At 45.5% G+C, this 16,584-nt stretch overlaps 2 protein-coding genes across 4 annotated transcripts; one reads left to right on the top strand and one right to left on the bottom strand.

Moving 5' to 3' along the window:
• Window positions 1-1,224: 1,224 nt before the first annotated feature.
• LOC100282546 (uncharacterized) lies at window positions 1,225-11,381 on the top strand. Of its 3 annotated transcripts, XM_035963050.1 has the most exons (4): window positions 1,386-1,768; window positions 2,489-2,536; window positions 2,789-3,813; window positions 10,712-11,371. In XM_035963050.1, exons 3-4 carry the CDS (start codon window positions 2,882-2,884, stop codon window positions 11,049-11,051), a joined length of 1,272 nt encoding a protein of 423 aa, XP_035818943.1. In that variant the 5' UTR covers window positions 1,386-1,768; window positions 2,489-2,536; window positions 2,789-2,881; the 3' UTR covers window positions 11,052-11,371. The 3 variants fall into 3 exon arrangements, with proteins under 3 accessions (XP_023156906.1, XP_035818943.1, NP_001148926.2); XM_023301138.2 differs by lacking the exons at window positions 2,489-2,536; window positions 10,712-11,371 and adding an exon at window positions 3,932-6,430 and having other exon boundaries at window positions 1,225-1,768; NM_001155454.2 differs by lacking the exon at window positions 2,489-2,536 and having other exon boundaries at window positions 1,439-1,768; window positions 10,712-11,381.
• Window positions 11,382-11,918: 537 nt separating this feature from the next.
• On the bottom strand, window positions 11,919-15,928 carry LOC100192484 (YTH superfamily protein). The gene is given in 9 exon segments (NM_001137704.1): window positions 11,919-12,452; window positions 12,542-12,754; window positions 12,909-13,397; window positions 13,596-13,663; window positions 13,781-14,084; window positions 14,160-14,236; window positions 14,582-14,753; window positions 14,851-14,924; window positions 15,742-15,928. Coding segments are annotated over 9 exon segments (1,779 nt in total). The 5' UTR covers window positions 15,779-15,928; the 3' UTR covers window positions 11,919-12,107.
• Window positions 15,929-16,584: the final 656 nt, after the last annotated feature.

Below are 16,584 nucleotides of genomic sequence, written 5' to 3' on the forward strand. Positions count from 1 at the left end.
TGGGCGAAGGCGACCGCTACAGGTGGACCTCCGGGCTCCGGCGTGGACATGTGTGGTGTGTCGGCGAATCGATAGTGGTCCTCCTCCTCGGCTTCTCGGCACGGCAGATCGGCGGCTAGGCGAGGGTGACTTCATGCTCCGTACGAGGTATGACGGCTGTGAGCCTCTAGCCGCCCGACGTGGGCGTGAGTAGTGAGCCTCCGGCGTGGGAGAACAATGGCTCCTGACTGGTCGCTGGTTAACCACAGCTTTGGAAGCTTGGATGGTGGCTGGTGGTTGCAGGGAATTTTGGAGTCTGGGAGTGGCGCTGGCGAGTGGCGATTAGGTTGCCACTACTGCGCTGCACTACAGGGAGAAAGACCAAACAACACTAGTGGGCTTCGGTCAACTCGGGTTGGGTGTTGTCCTAGCCGGTTAGGGGTGCCAAATTATTTTCATCGGGTGCCCGTGGGTCACCCACGAGTGAACTTAGAAACCTGAACCCGAAGAGTTATATGTCGGGTCTGGGTCACACCCACATGTGAAAATAAGCGCCCGCACCCGTCGGGTCGGGTACCCGAACCCACGGGTGAAATTGCCATCTCTAGACAAGACAGACATATTAAGACTAATTAGTCCATGATTCGCCAGTGTGATGCTATAGTAAACACTTGCTAATCATGGATTAATTATGCTTAATAAATCTGTCTCGTTGTTTAGTCATCATTTATGTAAGAGCATGTACAATTCTGAGCCCTTAGATCAATTTTTCAATTATAGGAGACAACATGGAGACTGCATGATACAATTTTGAGCCTTAGATCATAAATGTACTTAAGAGACAATATATAGAGAGAGTTGTGTAGAGACATAGTATTTGCTAATAGCATGTTTCTTGTACTTTTTTATTTAACCCCTAAAGACACATCAAGTGACACCATAATAAATAGGGTTATACATTCTCTAATTAGTTTTATAATTAAACTATATTTAATATTTATAATTAATAAATACTCGAATATCAATTTAACACGGACTAAACTTTAATGAGCGAAACCACGCGTTCTTAACACACGATACTAGATGTGTATATTAAAGGGTGCACAACTGTATTTTTCAAAAGAAAAGATAAAATAAAAAAGAATTCGGGCGGCACGCAATGACGCACGCCCATGATGCGGGTGTAGCTGCAGTCCGACCGTACGTCAGATGCCAGACCACCACCGTGCCGTTTGGCCTGGGCAACCAAGCCTCCGACGGGCGACCGATTTGCACAGAGGCCCCTCGCCAACTCCCAAATCCCCCGCCCACCACCGCAATATCCATCCCTGGCCCCCCCGCGCCGCGCAGCGCAGGCCCCACGCTGATCCGCTATCAGCCCCGCCACGTGGCTAACCTGCCAGTTCATGACCCCACGGCCCCCGCGATATACTCCACCCAGCGACAACGAGGCGACTCCACTCTCGCTTTCTTCTGTCTCGCCTCGCCCTCGCCTTTGTTGATCTTTTCCTCTCTCGCGTTCCCCTCGCCTTCCTCTTCCTCCCCCACACCCACCGGTCGCCGCCCCCGTCGCCCCGTCCTCCTCGGTCCAGAGACGAGGGGGTCCGCGCCGTTCCGACGCCACACCGCAACCGCATCACATCACACACCGCCTGCTCCCACCGTCCGTCCGCCCTCCCTCGATCGCGCCCCCCGGATCGCTGGTACCTCCGCGCGCGGCTCCGACCTCATCTTCCTCCATCGACTGGCATCGGCAGCGGCGGCGTGTTCCCGGCCAGCCTTCGAAAGGGTGAGTGCACTCTCTCTCTCTCCCCGCAGGTCCGCACAGGGCTGGCTTCTTCCTTGCTTGCTCTTGGATTCCACCACGGTCAAGTGCTGTGGGTTGGCGACGGCGGTTTGGTCCCACCCGTGCTCCTCTTGCGGGGGGTTCAGTTTGATTCAGGCTCTCGTTCATGTTATCTGGGAAGGATTGAGGTGGGGTGGGGGTGGCGAGGTCGGTTTCATGTTCCTGTCTGGGGCTTTCGATTTGCTTCTGGAAAGGTCTGCAGCCGCCGCATGTTCGTTGTCAAGGTTGCCATTTTGGGGGCAATTCGTTAGGGATTTGAGGTTACCTGTTTTGGACGCTGTCGAATTTTTTCCACTTCTGGAATTCCTATAGGTTTCCGATTCCCTTCTGTGCTTGCAATTGCAAGTTGGCGACTGTGGCGATTATAGGACGCAGCTACGAAGAGATACAATATCATCTCTACCACTCCACTTTAATAATTTTTTAGGATATATTTGGAGATAACACAAAAGACGCAACGCATGTGCCCTCACTTTATTTCCGAAGCAGAGGCTATTAACAAAATGTTTGATGGTGATTGGTTCATAAATGGGAAATATTTAATGCAAAACTGATTTGTGTCCAATACCTTGTATTTCTATGTATGTATATATTTCTAGTCTTTGTTGGTGGGTTGGGTCCCTTCCTTAAGGGGTCATTTAATTTCTTTTGCCATCCTTACAGATGGCACCAATTCACCCCAAATCACCAGTCACTGACCAGTGGGACCAGGTTAGTTACTGACAGAGCATTTGGTCTGCCATTCTCTCTGTAAGAATGACAAAAAGATTAGATTGTCCCTTCCTTAAGTAGCAATTCTTGGATGGATGAATTTATTTATGGTTCTATCTTGATGGCAGTGGAAACCATTGTGTCTTGTAGGAATGGATGGAACCTTCAATCCCCGGTCTTTGCTCGACCTGCATCTAGTGGAGGATTACTTTGCCTCTTGTTTCTGACCTCAGTTTTATTCCATGGTTGCAGGTAATCAATCGCCAGACTTTTGGGAGCTCTGTTGGGGGGGACCGGGGGGAAGAGCCAAGTTACTGCAGAGGCTAACATTTCGGTTGTCGAGTGATGGCGCAAGGCATCAACTTCCCTGACTTCATCGGCGCCGTGGGTGGCCATGATGGTGGTGTGGACTTTGGTGGGAACTTCTGTGACATGGCCTTCTACCAGAAGCTAGGGGAGGGCACCAACATGTCGGTCGACAGCCTCAACAGCATGCAGACCAGCATGCATGGGGGGTCCATCGCCATGTCTGTGGACAACAACAGCAGCGTTGGCTCTAACAGTGACTCCCGCACTGGCATGCTTGGTCATCCTGGTCTCAAGGGGCCTGCCATTGTGGGAAGCTACTCGGTTGGGCACAGCATCTTCCGCCCTGGCCGGGTGTCCCACGCCTTGAGTGAGGATGCGCTGGCACATGCTCTGATGGACAATAAGTTCCCAACTGAGACACTCAAGGATTATGAGGAGTGGACTATTGATCTGGGGAAGCTCCACTTGGGAATGCCCTTTGCACAAGGTGCCTTTGGGAAGCTCTACAGGGGAACATACAATGGGATGGATGTTGCTATTAAGCTTTTGGAGCGACCTGAGGCTGACCCTGAGAAAGCTCAACTGTTAGAGCAGCAGTTTGTCCAAGAAGTTATGATGCTTGCAACACTGAGGCACCCGAATATTGTCAAGTTCATTGGTGCGTGCAGGAAGCCGTTGGTTTGGTGTATTGTGACGGAGTATGCAAAGGGTGGATCTCTCAAGAATTTCTTGAGCAAGAGGCAGAACAGGTCTGTCCCGCTGAAGTTGGCAGTCAAGCAGGCATTGGATGTTGCACGTGGCATGGCCTATGTCCATGGCCTTGGGTTCATTCATAGAGATCTTAAGTCGGACAACCTCCTGATTTCTGGTGATAAGTCCATTAAGATTGCTGACTTTGGAGTGGCTAGGATTGAAGTCAAGACTGAGGGGATGACACCTGAAACTGGAACATACCGCTGGATGGCTCCGTAAGTTGATCAAACATGCTCTTTGTCCTGTTTATTTCAATCAGTCATCATGCTATTCCAATAAGGCAAATCTGTTTTAAATTGAGTTATTTCTTTTTGCATGGCATGCTTTGAACAGGTGATTGTGCATGAATGTGTTTTTGCATGCGAAATATACGTGCTGCTGCTCTCCAGAACTACCACTTTATTCCATATATTGCTTAATACTTAGAAACAATAAAGTAGTGGTGCTATTCTAGGAATCTGTGTGTTCCTTCACTTTTTTGTTGTACTATTTTAGATGGGAGCTAATGATTAATAACCATTGATATTTATGATTGTGATTCACATCTTTTGCTGCCTTCTGAGATTATGAACTATGCATTCTTCTGCCAAGAGGTCTATAAAGTATTTGTCTTTTAGGAGCATTTGTAAGTACTGCAGATCCAACATGCTTATTATATTTTAGTTATAACTTCAAGTTAAGTTAGTTGTCACTTGCTGGCCAAGGAATGGTTTCACCCAACTCCAGAATATGTGAGGTGGTTTAAGTCAATGTTATATACAAGTATTTTTACTTATAACATAATATGACTTTGTTAGTGTGTGAAGCATAAATAGTAAGGGCCTGTTTGGTAGAGCTCCCACTGATTCTGATTCTCTATTAGAAGTGGTTCTCTGAGAGAAGTGATTATGTGGCTGAAACTGATTCTCAAATGAAACCATATGATAAACTCTATGGAAAGTCTGACTATGTGGTGGGAGTGAATCAGGAGAAGCAACTTTATTTAGCTCCCAGCCTCCAGTTCATTTCGAAGAATCACTTCACATAATTCACTATGGGAGTGATTCTCAGAAAACTGTTGTTTGGCAGAGCTCTGCCAAACGGGGGCCTAATTATGTGATGCATGATAACATCTCTTCTTGTTAAAGTCAATTTAAATACATGTCAGAAATATGTTTTCTATCATTTATTTCTCACTTGGAAATTTAATTTATTTTGTTGTCTTATTAAGTGTAACTTAAACAATCATGCGATGCATGGTAACATCTCGCCTAGTTAAAGGCAATTTGTGAGAAGGTTCGTAGATACAGGCATTTAACGTGCCCCTAGTTGGATCCAGGTATTAGGCAAAATGCAAATTAATTGGCGATGTTGGGGTTGGCAAGCACAGATTATTCACCTAGATTAGTGGTAAATTGACGCCTTTATGTTGCCAATTGAAGCCTTGTATTAGCCTAATTATGCTACATGTGCTGAATTTGTCATTTTGCGATCAGTTGCTTCAGGCCCAATTGGTGGTAGAGGCAAAGGTGAAGGGGTAGTAGAGTCAAGCGTTGGCAATGCAACACCAGGAAGAGGTGGGGCTATGTGGGATGAAGGAAACTTTATCCCATTTGGTTTCACGAATTGGGCCCAACTTTGTGGAATTGAAATGGGTCTAGTTCGTTTGACTCTTTGGTTGTTAAGTTGGACTTTGAATTGTGGATGACTAAAATAGTTAGTCCATAATTCTAAAGGCTACGGTTTGAACTGTTCAACCCATATGTGGTCCTCATCTTTAGTGGTGACTACATTATGCCCCTTGTGCTTCGCTTTTTGGTGATAACTGGTGCTGCCATGAACAACGTTGCGCCTCCTTGTTGACACCCACTCCTCTTCGTAGGTGTTGCCTATGTTGAGAGATCATGTAATAGTTGTCGTCTCCATGCATGAGCTGGTGATGTCAAGCATTGTGGTGGCCAAATTGGTAGTGCTGAGATCCGTTCTCATAGTTGAGAAGTTGTAGCGGTGGCGAAGGGGTACTAGAGTCAAGGGTTGGCAATGCAACACTAAGGAGAGGTGGAGCCATATGGGACGAAGGAAGCTTTGCTCCCACTGGGTTCCATGAATTGGGCCCAACTTCGTGGAACGAAAATGGCCAAATTGGTTCAATTCATGTCAAGTGTTTGGTTGTTAAGTTGGGTTGGAATTGAAATAGGTAGGACATAATTTTGGGGTCACCATCTTAAACTGGCCACCCTAGATGTGATCCTGGTGCTCCTCATTGGCGCTAGCATGACAAATATTTGTGCCTCATTGACACTCTCTCACCCCCTTGGGCGTCACCATGGCTGGCGTCGTTGCCTATGATGAGACATCCTGTAATAGTTGCCATCTCCATCCATGAGATGGTGGTGATGTCAAGCATTGTGGTAGGAAGTTGATTATGTTGAGATCCTTTATTGACATCATCTTTCTCATCAAGATCCATCACATTCTCATCTTTGTTCTCATAGTTGAGAAGTGGCAGTTAAGAAGAGGTGGAGCAATATGGGACGAAGGAAGCTTTGGTCTCATTTGGTTCCATGAACTAGACCCAACAATGATCGTGGTCCCAACCACGATGACAACGACGATGACCAGAGAGGAGCCGACGAACGGAAGATGGACATATTGCATAATACGGTGGACATCTAGATGTGTAAATCGATGACAATTTCCATTTATTTTGCAATCAATCATGATCTAGTGTTTTCATGCGATTGCTATTATGTAATTCCTTTGGCAACCAAACACAATAATTGGTATTGGTGGGCCTTGCGGTGCATTTAGCAATCGATGGGCGGGCCATGTATCTAATCACGATTAACGACATGGATGCATCCGACTTCTCTCTGGTAAGGGAAGTGATTGGTGGGAGCTAGTCCCATAGAACCCGTTCCTTGTAACACTAAGGGTAGATATGTCACCTCGCGCCCTTATATCTACTCGTGTTAGCATCGTCATCGCCATATATGCTTGCGTCCACAACCTTGCGCCTTTTGTATTGACAAGGGTTGCCATTGGTGAAGCATGTGTATACATAGAAGGTTTCGCGAAGGGGAAAACAATCTGCAACTATTCTTGCGCTTGCACTCAATCTTGCACGAATGATGCTTGCTCGCACATGTTTGGTGGAAGTCGTTGCCTACTCTAGGTCTCAGAGAGCACAAGTTAGGCTTGTCGCCTCATGACACAATGACATGTGTTCTCTCTCCTCATTCAACAATGTAATTGTGGTTCATTTTACCTAAATAGGCGACAAAACCACGATGTTGGACATGCCCTTATAGTCCCTCCCGCTGCCATAAAAATAGACGAGAAATTTCTACATCTATATTTCTAAACTCCTATTCCCTCTAACCAACCATACCGTCAGGGTTTATGTATTTTTGTCTATATTCGGTTACTTCGTCAGGCTAGTGATTGGATGAGTCACAAGTGCACTTCCAATGTTCTCTTCTTCTATCTAGACTGGTTTTGGATAGCTAGGCAAAAGAAACAAGACCTTACCGAGACCCTTCTAATCGTTCATTTGTTAGCGATTAGACATCGGAAAAGTATTTGTGAAGCAACTTGAGAGGCCAGCTAAGATGCTTGATTGTCATCTGGTTTCAATTAGGCATTGGGTGACACTGACTTAGCAGAATGTCCTTGCAATGATTTGAGCGTCAAAGTTTTCTCTTTCCCAATCTCGGAGTCAACTATGTATAGACAATGTGTTGTAATTGTCACTAGTGGCTATGCTTCAAAACCATCTCCAAGTAACCTTTCCCCCAAAGTGAAGATGTGCTCTCCATATTTGTACTCATCGATAAATTATGGCTAGTCATTGTCTAATCATGATTGGACATTTGAACGACTAGTCGATGACAAGGTGACGTGGCTTGACTTTCCAACTTGAAAACAAGCCAAGGTGCTTTACCACACTCTTGGAGGAGCAAAAATTCATTATCATTATTGGCTATTCCATTCTTTCTTCGCAAGACTTTCCCTCATCTAATCCTTGATGAGTAGGAATAAATAATAATATTTGTTGTAGGAAGAGAGCCAACTTGGATCCCTATGCTAGGAAAGCTCACTAGCAACAAAGGAGATGTCTGCAATCAATAAGTCACATTTGTAACTTGCTCCTCTACTAAATCACATGTTAGCTAGAGGTGCAATTTAATGTGCAACATGATAGTCATTCATGCAACCAACAAGGATACCAAATATGTTGGTATCCAAAAGTCATATCAAATTAGTTGAAGGTCAACCTTGGATTCATTTATTTCAGATCATCTACTTCCCCGATAAAAACACTATTCAACGAAAGGGCCTCTAGCGTAATGGTTAAGGCTTCCAAGTAGCACCTCCAGGTCTCGGGTTCGATCCCCCTCGGGGCTTCTGGCTTGGTTAAAAAGATCCCCTCGCTGTGCCCTGCCCACTCCCAGGATACGTTCTGCGTGCCACCCTCCGACTGGACCGTTGCAGAGTGGGCGGTGACGGCCCGCTAGTGATGGAGGGTTCGAGGATTTTCTTGGTTGGGACCATGTTTCGGTCTCTTCTTAATATAATACTGGGAGGGCGGTCTTTCCCTCCCCAGCCGAGTTTTTTGATAGAAACACTATTTGCTCCAATTTTGAATCGATATTCAAATGAGATTCCTAAGCTCCACTTGGTTACTTAAGTAGTGTTTGGTTAGGGTTTTGTAATATAAATGGATAACACTGAATCCATTAAATCTTGTCTGTTTTGGTGTCGGTCGTAATCTCTTCTTGCCTAATCAGATCCTACCATATGTAAACTTGTTACCTCTCCCACCCTGGCGTAATGGCTACTTCTCCTTTCGGCTCTCGATTGCATCATTGGCTTTGATCTCGTATCTCGTTTACCACTCGTACGCTGAAGCTCGCCGTCGTTGATTGCGGCTTCACTTGCTAGCGGTTAGCCTGAGTGGCAAATTCATCTGTGCTCGGTGGCCCATGGCATTGGTTAGGGGCAACTCTTCTTCTAAAGACCAAGGTAGTAAGGTCATGCCCCCACTATCCGTCCATGTTCATGTTCTGAAGGCGTTTGTGTTAGCTCGTTAGCATTTGATGATCTAGGCAAAGATGGACTACTGGTAACAAATATAGTTACATGCATAAATCAAACAAATCTCGTTTTGACTCATCCTCCTCGCATTCCTTCTAGTGATAAAATTTCGTTGTGGTTAGCATTTGCAGAGATGGAACCAACCAGTACTTTATTAATTAGCAAATATCCAAGCCATTGTACCTCCCATGGCAATTAAATGGCACCCTTGGTAGATGAGCATTTGTTGTTCTTTCATCATCTAGTCCCTTAGCTAGCTAGATACATCACCTATGCCCATTGTGCTTATCATTCTAAAATGACATTGATTGTTTTTTTGGAAACCCCACAAGTAGTTATTTATGCAACTAGCCATTTATATAGTTTTATGGTTTGTGTTTGTTGTGGTCGCTACTTCATTATATCTAAGCACTCAAGGTATTTAGGATTTAGCAACTCAAGTAATGATCTTGTTTCTCTTAAAATGGATTATTGAGATAACATTGTACTTGTCACTAAGAATTGTCCTCAAGCTTGTTTTCACCTATCTTTTCTAGATGAATCAACGGCGAAAAAAAACTTTCCTAGTTTACCGTACCAACATGTTGTGTCACCTATCCTAAATGGCTAGTTTGGTCTTGAGTCTCTTGACAAGCCAGACTAATGTCGCGAAGGATCCAAATGTCCATGTTGAAGATGGGAGGTAGGTGAGACCTGAGAGTGGTGCTTTTTGCTATTCTTTTGTCCTAATGTAACTGCAAAGCCCACAAACAACCTGGGTAGCATGGCCTAAATCCGACCCTTGGCTCTCCCATGTGTCAGTGGAAAACCCACACTGCCCATGGATTTGGCTCTTGGAGATATTCAAATGATGATCAATTGCCAAACACTGTTATGGAAATTTCAATATGGATTGAATAGTATGACATCTTTTTACCCAAATAAGTAATATATCATTATTGGATGGTGTGAAACGACCAGAGTCCAGACTATATTAAGTATGTTTTGAGTAGGAGCATGAGGTTATGACATGTTGCGAAAGGGCCTCTAGCGTAATGGTTAAGGCTTCCGAGTAGCACCTCCAGGTTCTAGGTTCGGTCCCCCTCGAGGGCAAATTTCTGGCTTGGTTGAAAAAATCCCCTTGTTGTGCCCCGCCCGCTCCTGGGTTACGTCTTGCGCGCCACCCTCCGGCTCGGCCATTGCAGAGTGGGCGGTGACAGCCCGCTAGTGATAGGGGGCCAGGGTTTGTGAATTTTTTCAGCCGGGACCATGTTTTGGTCTCTTCTTAATATATACCGGAAGGACAGTCTTTTCCTCCCCTGAAGAGTTTTTTAGGTTCTGACATGTTCAAATGCCCTCATTTGCCATTTAGTTTGTGGTATATCTGCATGCATGCATAATGTAAATGTTATCCACTAAAGATTAGCACATAGGGTTCCTAGTTGTATGTTCAAATTCATTGGGTGGCTTGTCTTGGTGATGCTGATACTCTGAGTCAATAATGCTAAGAATCTTCACATTATTATATTCCTTTTTTTCATGATTTTCCCGTTTTACATAAACTCCTTTTCCTCTTTATTATCTTGTCTATTGATAGCATTTTTAAAGTGTTTTATAAGGTATTGGGAAGATTCTTCTGACCGGTAACTAGGCAGTGTTTGGTTTCGGAACTAGTTGGGATGGAGCGGCTCCGTACGAGAGATTTTGGAGAGCCGGATGGTTCAACATTTGAGCATAATTTCCTTTTTGGAGCCATTATGTCCTGTATAGAACCAATCCAAACAACAACAATCTGGGTGCAGAGCGGCTCCATCCCACCATACTCCGAAATCAAACACTACCTTAGTGAGCCACATGATCACTGGTGGACAATCATATCTTATTTTTCATAGGCTTATGAGCTTGGTTGTTTTTTAGTTCCTTGGTTTGTAATATATATTTAATGTTTGTAGGTGGTATTTACTATTCTTAGAATACCCGTTATGGATGTTTTTAACATTTACCAAGTTCTGTTTTGTTTGTTTCCAATGTGATAAGTTGCTATTTTTCCACTCGCAGTGAAATGATCCAGCATAGGCCATACAACCAGAAAGTTGATGTCTACAGTTTTGCCATTGTCCTGTGGGAGTTAGTGACTGGGAATGTCCCCTTTGCAAACATGAGCGCAGTGCAAGCTGCATTTGCTGTGGTTAACAAGGGCGTGCGACCAGCCATACCCCACGACTGCCTCCCTGCCCTTGCGGAGATCATGACCATGTGCTGGGACACAAACCCTGAAGTCCGTCCCCCATTCGCTGAGATTGTGAGGATGCTGGAGCAGGTGGAGGTGGAGGTTCTGACCACTGTCCGTAAGGCTCGCTTCCGCTGTTGCATCGCCCAACCGATGACGCTGGACTGACGGACTGAGTCGTCCGCAATCCAGGAAAAGAACCTGGAGAGGGGTTTAATCCTATGTGTTTATAATCCCAATAGACTTGTGCTTCAGAAACAGAAGGCTGACTCCTCAGTCTGCTCCTCAGTCTGCCTTCTGTCTTTGACATGTTATCGTAGAGTACACCTAGCTGTCGTCACCAGTGGTTGTAATAGAGGTAGCTTTATGCTTGACTAAATACCCTTCCGTTATAACAAGTGCATGCTCTTGCTGCTCGCTGTTATGTGTCTTCATCATCATGCGGCAGCATGTGGAAGCTTTGCTTAATGGTATATATATATGATATATGTATTATTAGTAACTAGCATGGATTTGCTCCTGCCTCGTAGTCTGTCGAAATTCGATGCTGACAGAACCATTAATCTTTGCCTTGGTCAGCATCAGTTTTGAAAGCACTGAGGGGAGCAAACCTGTAGCTGTAGCAGGTCATGATTACTATTGAACGTTTCTTTAACATGTGTAACAGTTGCAGGTGATTTTAGGTTTGCTGCTGCAACAACGGCTTTACCTGAAGGTATTAGAGAGTTCTACATTTCATTTGTAATGTGCAAGTGTTAGGGATTTGGAGCAATGTGACCAAGAGAACTACTGCAGATTGTACATGCTGAGAGTAACAAGACGAAGATACACTAGAGGATCTCTGAAATTACAGACAGTGCAAGACTCGACAGTATCACATTCAACTGCAGAAAATGCAACTTCATCGCAGCATAATTCTGCAGCTTCTTATGCCTATAAACCCGCTAAAATGGAACGATCATTCATGGTGCGACACGAGGACCACGGAAGTCGGAAGCAAAATAAAGCAGGAAAGAAGAGAACTGGGAACAATAATTTTGGAACTATGATATTGAACTTATATAACATAAATGGAGATAAAACAAAGCCTATGATGTTGTACAACTGACGCAGCCACGACCATATTTAACACGATCAACCTGCACTTTCCACTTTTCCGGCATTCACATTGCAGCATGCAATTCATCTGCTGCTCCAAATTAGCAGAAAGAAGGGAAACGGACTCTACTCCACAGGGCCTGTGTTCAGGTTTGCACTCCCTTCAACCTTGGCTGTGGCAGCGGATCCATTTTCAGCTGAGGCACCCTCAGCTTTCGGGGTCGTCCCGCTGTTCGCAGTATCCTTCAACTGGACGGCCTTGGCAAATGCATCTGATATATCGGCCACAGGACCTTGAGCGTTGGTATCCACCAGCTTCTGAGGATAGGTGGTGGGAGGCTGCTGTTGACGTCTGTTCTCCTGCAAGGCTTTCTCCCGCTGCTCATAGAAGTCGAAATCTTCCACGATCGTTGTCTCAGCCTCATGGTTCTTGAAGATTGTTAGCATCTGGAGGCCCTGTTCCAGCTTCACCTGTATGTTAAGAGTAAGTGAATTTATTCGGAAATGCCGTTGATACTAGCAGCTTAAACATTCGGCAAAAAAATTTATGTAAATTTTACCTCCTGTGTGTCCCTGCTATTTGTGACAGGTTTACTGTCATTGTTCTCAAGAATGATGTGCCGCAGAAGGTTGTTCGGTACATCTTTAATTATGTGCCACTTCACAGGGAACTGGCCACTCCACTTATCCTGCTGCCAGTAATCAACACTTCTGTCGAAATCGACAGGTCCAATCATCTCAGCCACGCCACAGAATTGGCCACTCCCATTAACCTATAAAAGGAACAATTATTCATAAAAGAAATTACCAAAATCGGAAACACCTTAGCACATGCTAATAAAGGATCAAACACCCACTATGTACTGTTACTCTTTTTTTTTCCTCGAAGGGAAAAGCAAAAAACCAAAGGAGATGAGTTGTTCTTACTGAGAAAAACAAGAAAATAGGGCAATGCTCTTCTTTCTCTTTGGCTGCATGGTAAGCAGAATCCAGCTTCCTGTTCCCGCTGGCTGTGCTGGCCCAAACTTTATACTTAATGCTCCTATGTACATGGTCCTCGGTGTAGGACTTTATTACAAAGAATTTGGCATCCTTGTACTCAGTTATAAAATCAGAGCGATTGTACAGTTCGCTATCAATCAGAGGAACAATTTTCTCGCTTCTCTCATCTCCTGAGGTGTTCTCTGTGCCTTGTATCTTCGGTTTTGTAGCGCGTGGTCCACGGTTTTGCTCATTCATGAACTCCAGAGAGCCATTGTGACTACCAAATGGCATGCTGCCCCTTTGTTGATTGCCACTCAAGTCGATAGTACCAAATCTGCGGCCAGCAGAACTCCAACTTGTAGTACTGCCACCAAATTTGCTACCTTGCTGGCGTCCCTTGTAGGATCCAGGACCATACATCGATCCATGGTGCTGCAACAACATACATTATCAGCGCTGGACAATAAGTGGTGCATTAACATAAACAAGTCAAAATTGACTTCCACAAATAACTACTGCATGGTAAACCAAATATTGCCTCTAAATATAAACCCTTCTTGAATCCCCATAACAAACAACCAAATGTAGTATACCCATGTATGCTCAGAACTCAATTGCATGACAGCATACCATTCCAGAAGCCAGTGGTAGATTCCCTTGACCAAACAACCCAGGAGCATTATTTAGTTGTGTTGGTGCTGCAAAAGGTCAAAACATAGTTAGGCATGGCTCTAAGCACTATTATAACACATGTTGTTTGCGATAAAAAAAAATTACCTGCAGCTAAACAAGAAACTTTAGAGGAGAAATGTTACCTCTGTCGAATGAGCTGAATGGTTGATGATACCCTTGTGTGGGTGAATATAGAAGACCATCAGGAAGGAAGTACTCTTGCTGCAGCATAGGGTCTCCTTGGGATATTCCAGTCGCAGAGCTTGAATATCCCATGCTAGGAGAAGCTGGTGGTTGATAGTAAGGACTTGAGAAGGGAAAATGCATAGGGAGGTATTGTTGGCCATCCCCAACGGTGGAAACAGGAGAATATGCTCCATACATCATTTGGGGATTGTTTGCATATCCAGGAGATAGCATGAGGGACTGGTTGTCATTGTAGATTCCCTTCAAGAACAAAAATATTTAGGGAAAAAAGCTATTAACAGAACACAAAAAAGCTCAGTAATTCCAGCAACTTACGGGAGATACGGAATGGAGCCCCTCCATACTCACATAATGGGGATATTCCTCCCATTGTCCTGAAGGGTTCATGTAGCCTACAGTAAGGGGAAGAAAAAGGACATTAAATTTAAAATAGCACTCCATGAAAAGTGAAAGTTGCTGCCTTGATACAGAGCCTAAGTCTGGAATTGAATAATACACTTCAGTGCCCTCATTAGGACAAGATTGACACTTCCACAATTAATTCAAATAGAGGTGAACAAAGCAGATTACTGAAAATTTATTATCAATTGTACAACCAGTCAAAAGACAAATTCAGCCAGAAACAACAGAAACATGATTGTTTAGAAGCTATGGATATATATTTGTCTTGTGCTTCATGCAACAGAATTCAGAACATGTGCTAACATTAATTAAAAAGGCAATGGATGTACCCTAACCTCCAGGATAGAGTGGTTGTGGCTGTGGTGCATACACATTTTGATGGTAGGGAAAAGGTTGTTCTCCAGGTTTTCCGACAGAGCTAGCCTTCTCTGGCGGGCCTTTTTGCGATTTCAAGGAGCTGCCGCCGCGTGCATTGCCTGTAGTCACATTCTCCGTACCAGAAAGAATCTGTCACAACAGCAACATATTCATGACAACATATTCATGAGCAACATTTCAAAGCATAGATGAGAAGGAGATAAACTCTAGATGGAAGCTAAATTACCTGGTCCCTAGCGTTTGCACTCTTGGAGGGATTATTATCAAGTGCAGGTTCAGACTGCAGCGGAATCACACTATCTACAAAACATAAATATAGAAAGATAAGCTGGCAGCAGGAATCGTGGGAAGTTACCTTGTTATTGTGCAAAATAGCCAAAACTCAAAGAGAAGGATGGCAAGCTGTACAACTCCTCAATCCTAAGCATTCCGAAGCTACTACACGCATATGCACAGGACAAACTCACGCGTTGCCATGACCAGGCCATCAGAAGCAGCTAGCTGTGTCCTGCTGTACAGCAGATTACTCGAATACCTAATATGTACTGAAGCTAGAGCTTCCCATTGTACACCGACGATCGTATCCTGCTCGTACTGGCAGCAACATTGCCGTGCTACCTCGTGTAGAACGGCTAGTCGCTACGGCTAGCAATCCCCTGAACGCCTGAACCGTCCACCTGTAGGCGGACGTGCCCCAGCAGAAGGGGTGGGAAAAAAAGGAAGAAAAGACGCTATTGCCCTCGCGAAGACGTGGGGCAACGTAATCAGCACAAATCCCAGCCGCCCCGTGCTCCGCGCATCTTCTTCCACGGCTAGGTGCGAGCACGCAACCCCGACGGAACATTCGCAGCTACGAGGCTTCCGCTGAGCAAAGGAATCGCAGCTCCGGAACCAATCTTGACCTAGGGAGCCCCAACAGAGCCCCCCACCGCGACGTCGGCAGCAGGGCCCGCCCCGAGATCACAGCCCCGGCGGGAATTCCGACCGAAACAGCGCGCAGGACCCTTCGAGCAAGAGAATTCGAGCAGCGACAAGGCAAAATCACGACCCAGCGGCGAGGGGGAATCAGAAAGTCAAACCCCCCAATCCAGCAACAGGGGGCGCAAGGTCGTCGCACCTGCGGGGCCCTGGGCCTGGTGCGGCGCGGCGGCCATGGCGGAGATCCGGGCGCGGCTGTAGGTGGCGGGCGCGGGCTGGTGCGTCGGGATTGGAATCCTCCTCCCGGCGAGGGTTTAAGCATCAGATTCGGGCGGGGGAGGGAAAAAAAAGAGAGAGAAAGAAGTTTTCCCCCCTTTGCACGTGACGAGAAGGGGGGAAGAAATGAAACCACGAGCGTCTCTGCCCACCAGTGATATTATACAGCCGCGGCTGCAGGCGACGTGCCCCTCGCGTCGCGCTGGCTGATCCCGGCCAGGCGGCCAGCCCACCAGGTTCGTCCTTAACGGGTCTGATCGATCGGGCGGCTTGCCGGCTTGGGACCCGGTTGTGTTAGTGGGACAGTACTCAAATAGTCAGATCTGATCCGGACTCAGGGATAGACAGATCCGGCTTCTTACGGCCATTTTTAACCAGCCCGGTCAGGATCAGCACGTGCCGTTTTAGGATGAGGTGCACGCACGCCACGGCGCTTTGCTTGTACGTAGCTGCACTCTGTTTTTTTAGCTTGGCAATCACATTAGTAGTACAGCAATTATTAAGTATAATAACAGAACACAGGACGAATAAGGTGCCAAAAAAAGAGAGAACAGCTAGCTTACGAGAAAATTGGACCATATATTAATAGTAGGAATAAAAAAATTAATCACTATATGAATATGTTAAAAATGGCGGTAAGAATTTGTAGAGCCAGCGACGGCCTATACTATTACTTTATTAGTATTGCTTTTAGCCAGACAAGATCACGAGAGACTAGTTCATTTACATGAATCGAGACCCATTGGAGCCTCTTGGGCAATATATC

This window comes from Zea mays, chromosome 10 (genome assembly GCF_902167145.1).
Source record: "Zea mays cultivar B73 chromosome 10, Zm-B73-REFERENCE-NAM-5.0, whole genome shotgun sequence".
NCBI lineage: Eukaryota > Viridiplantae > Streptophyta > Magnoliopsida > Poales > Poaceae > Zea > Zea mays.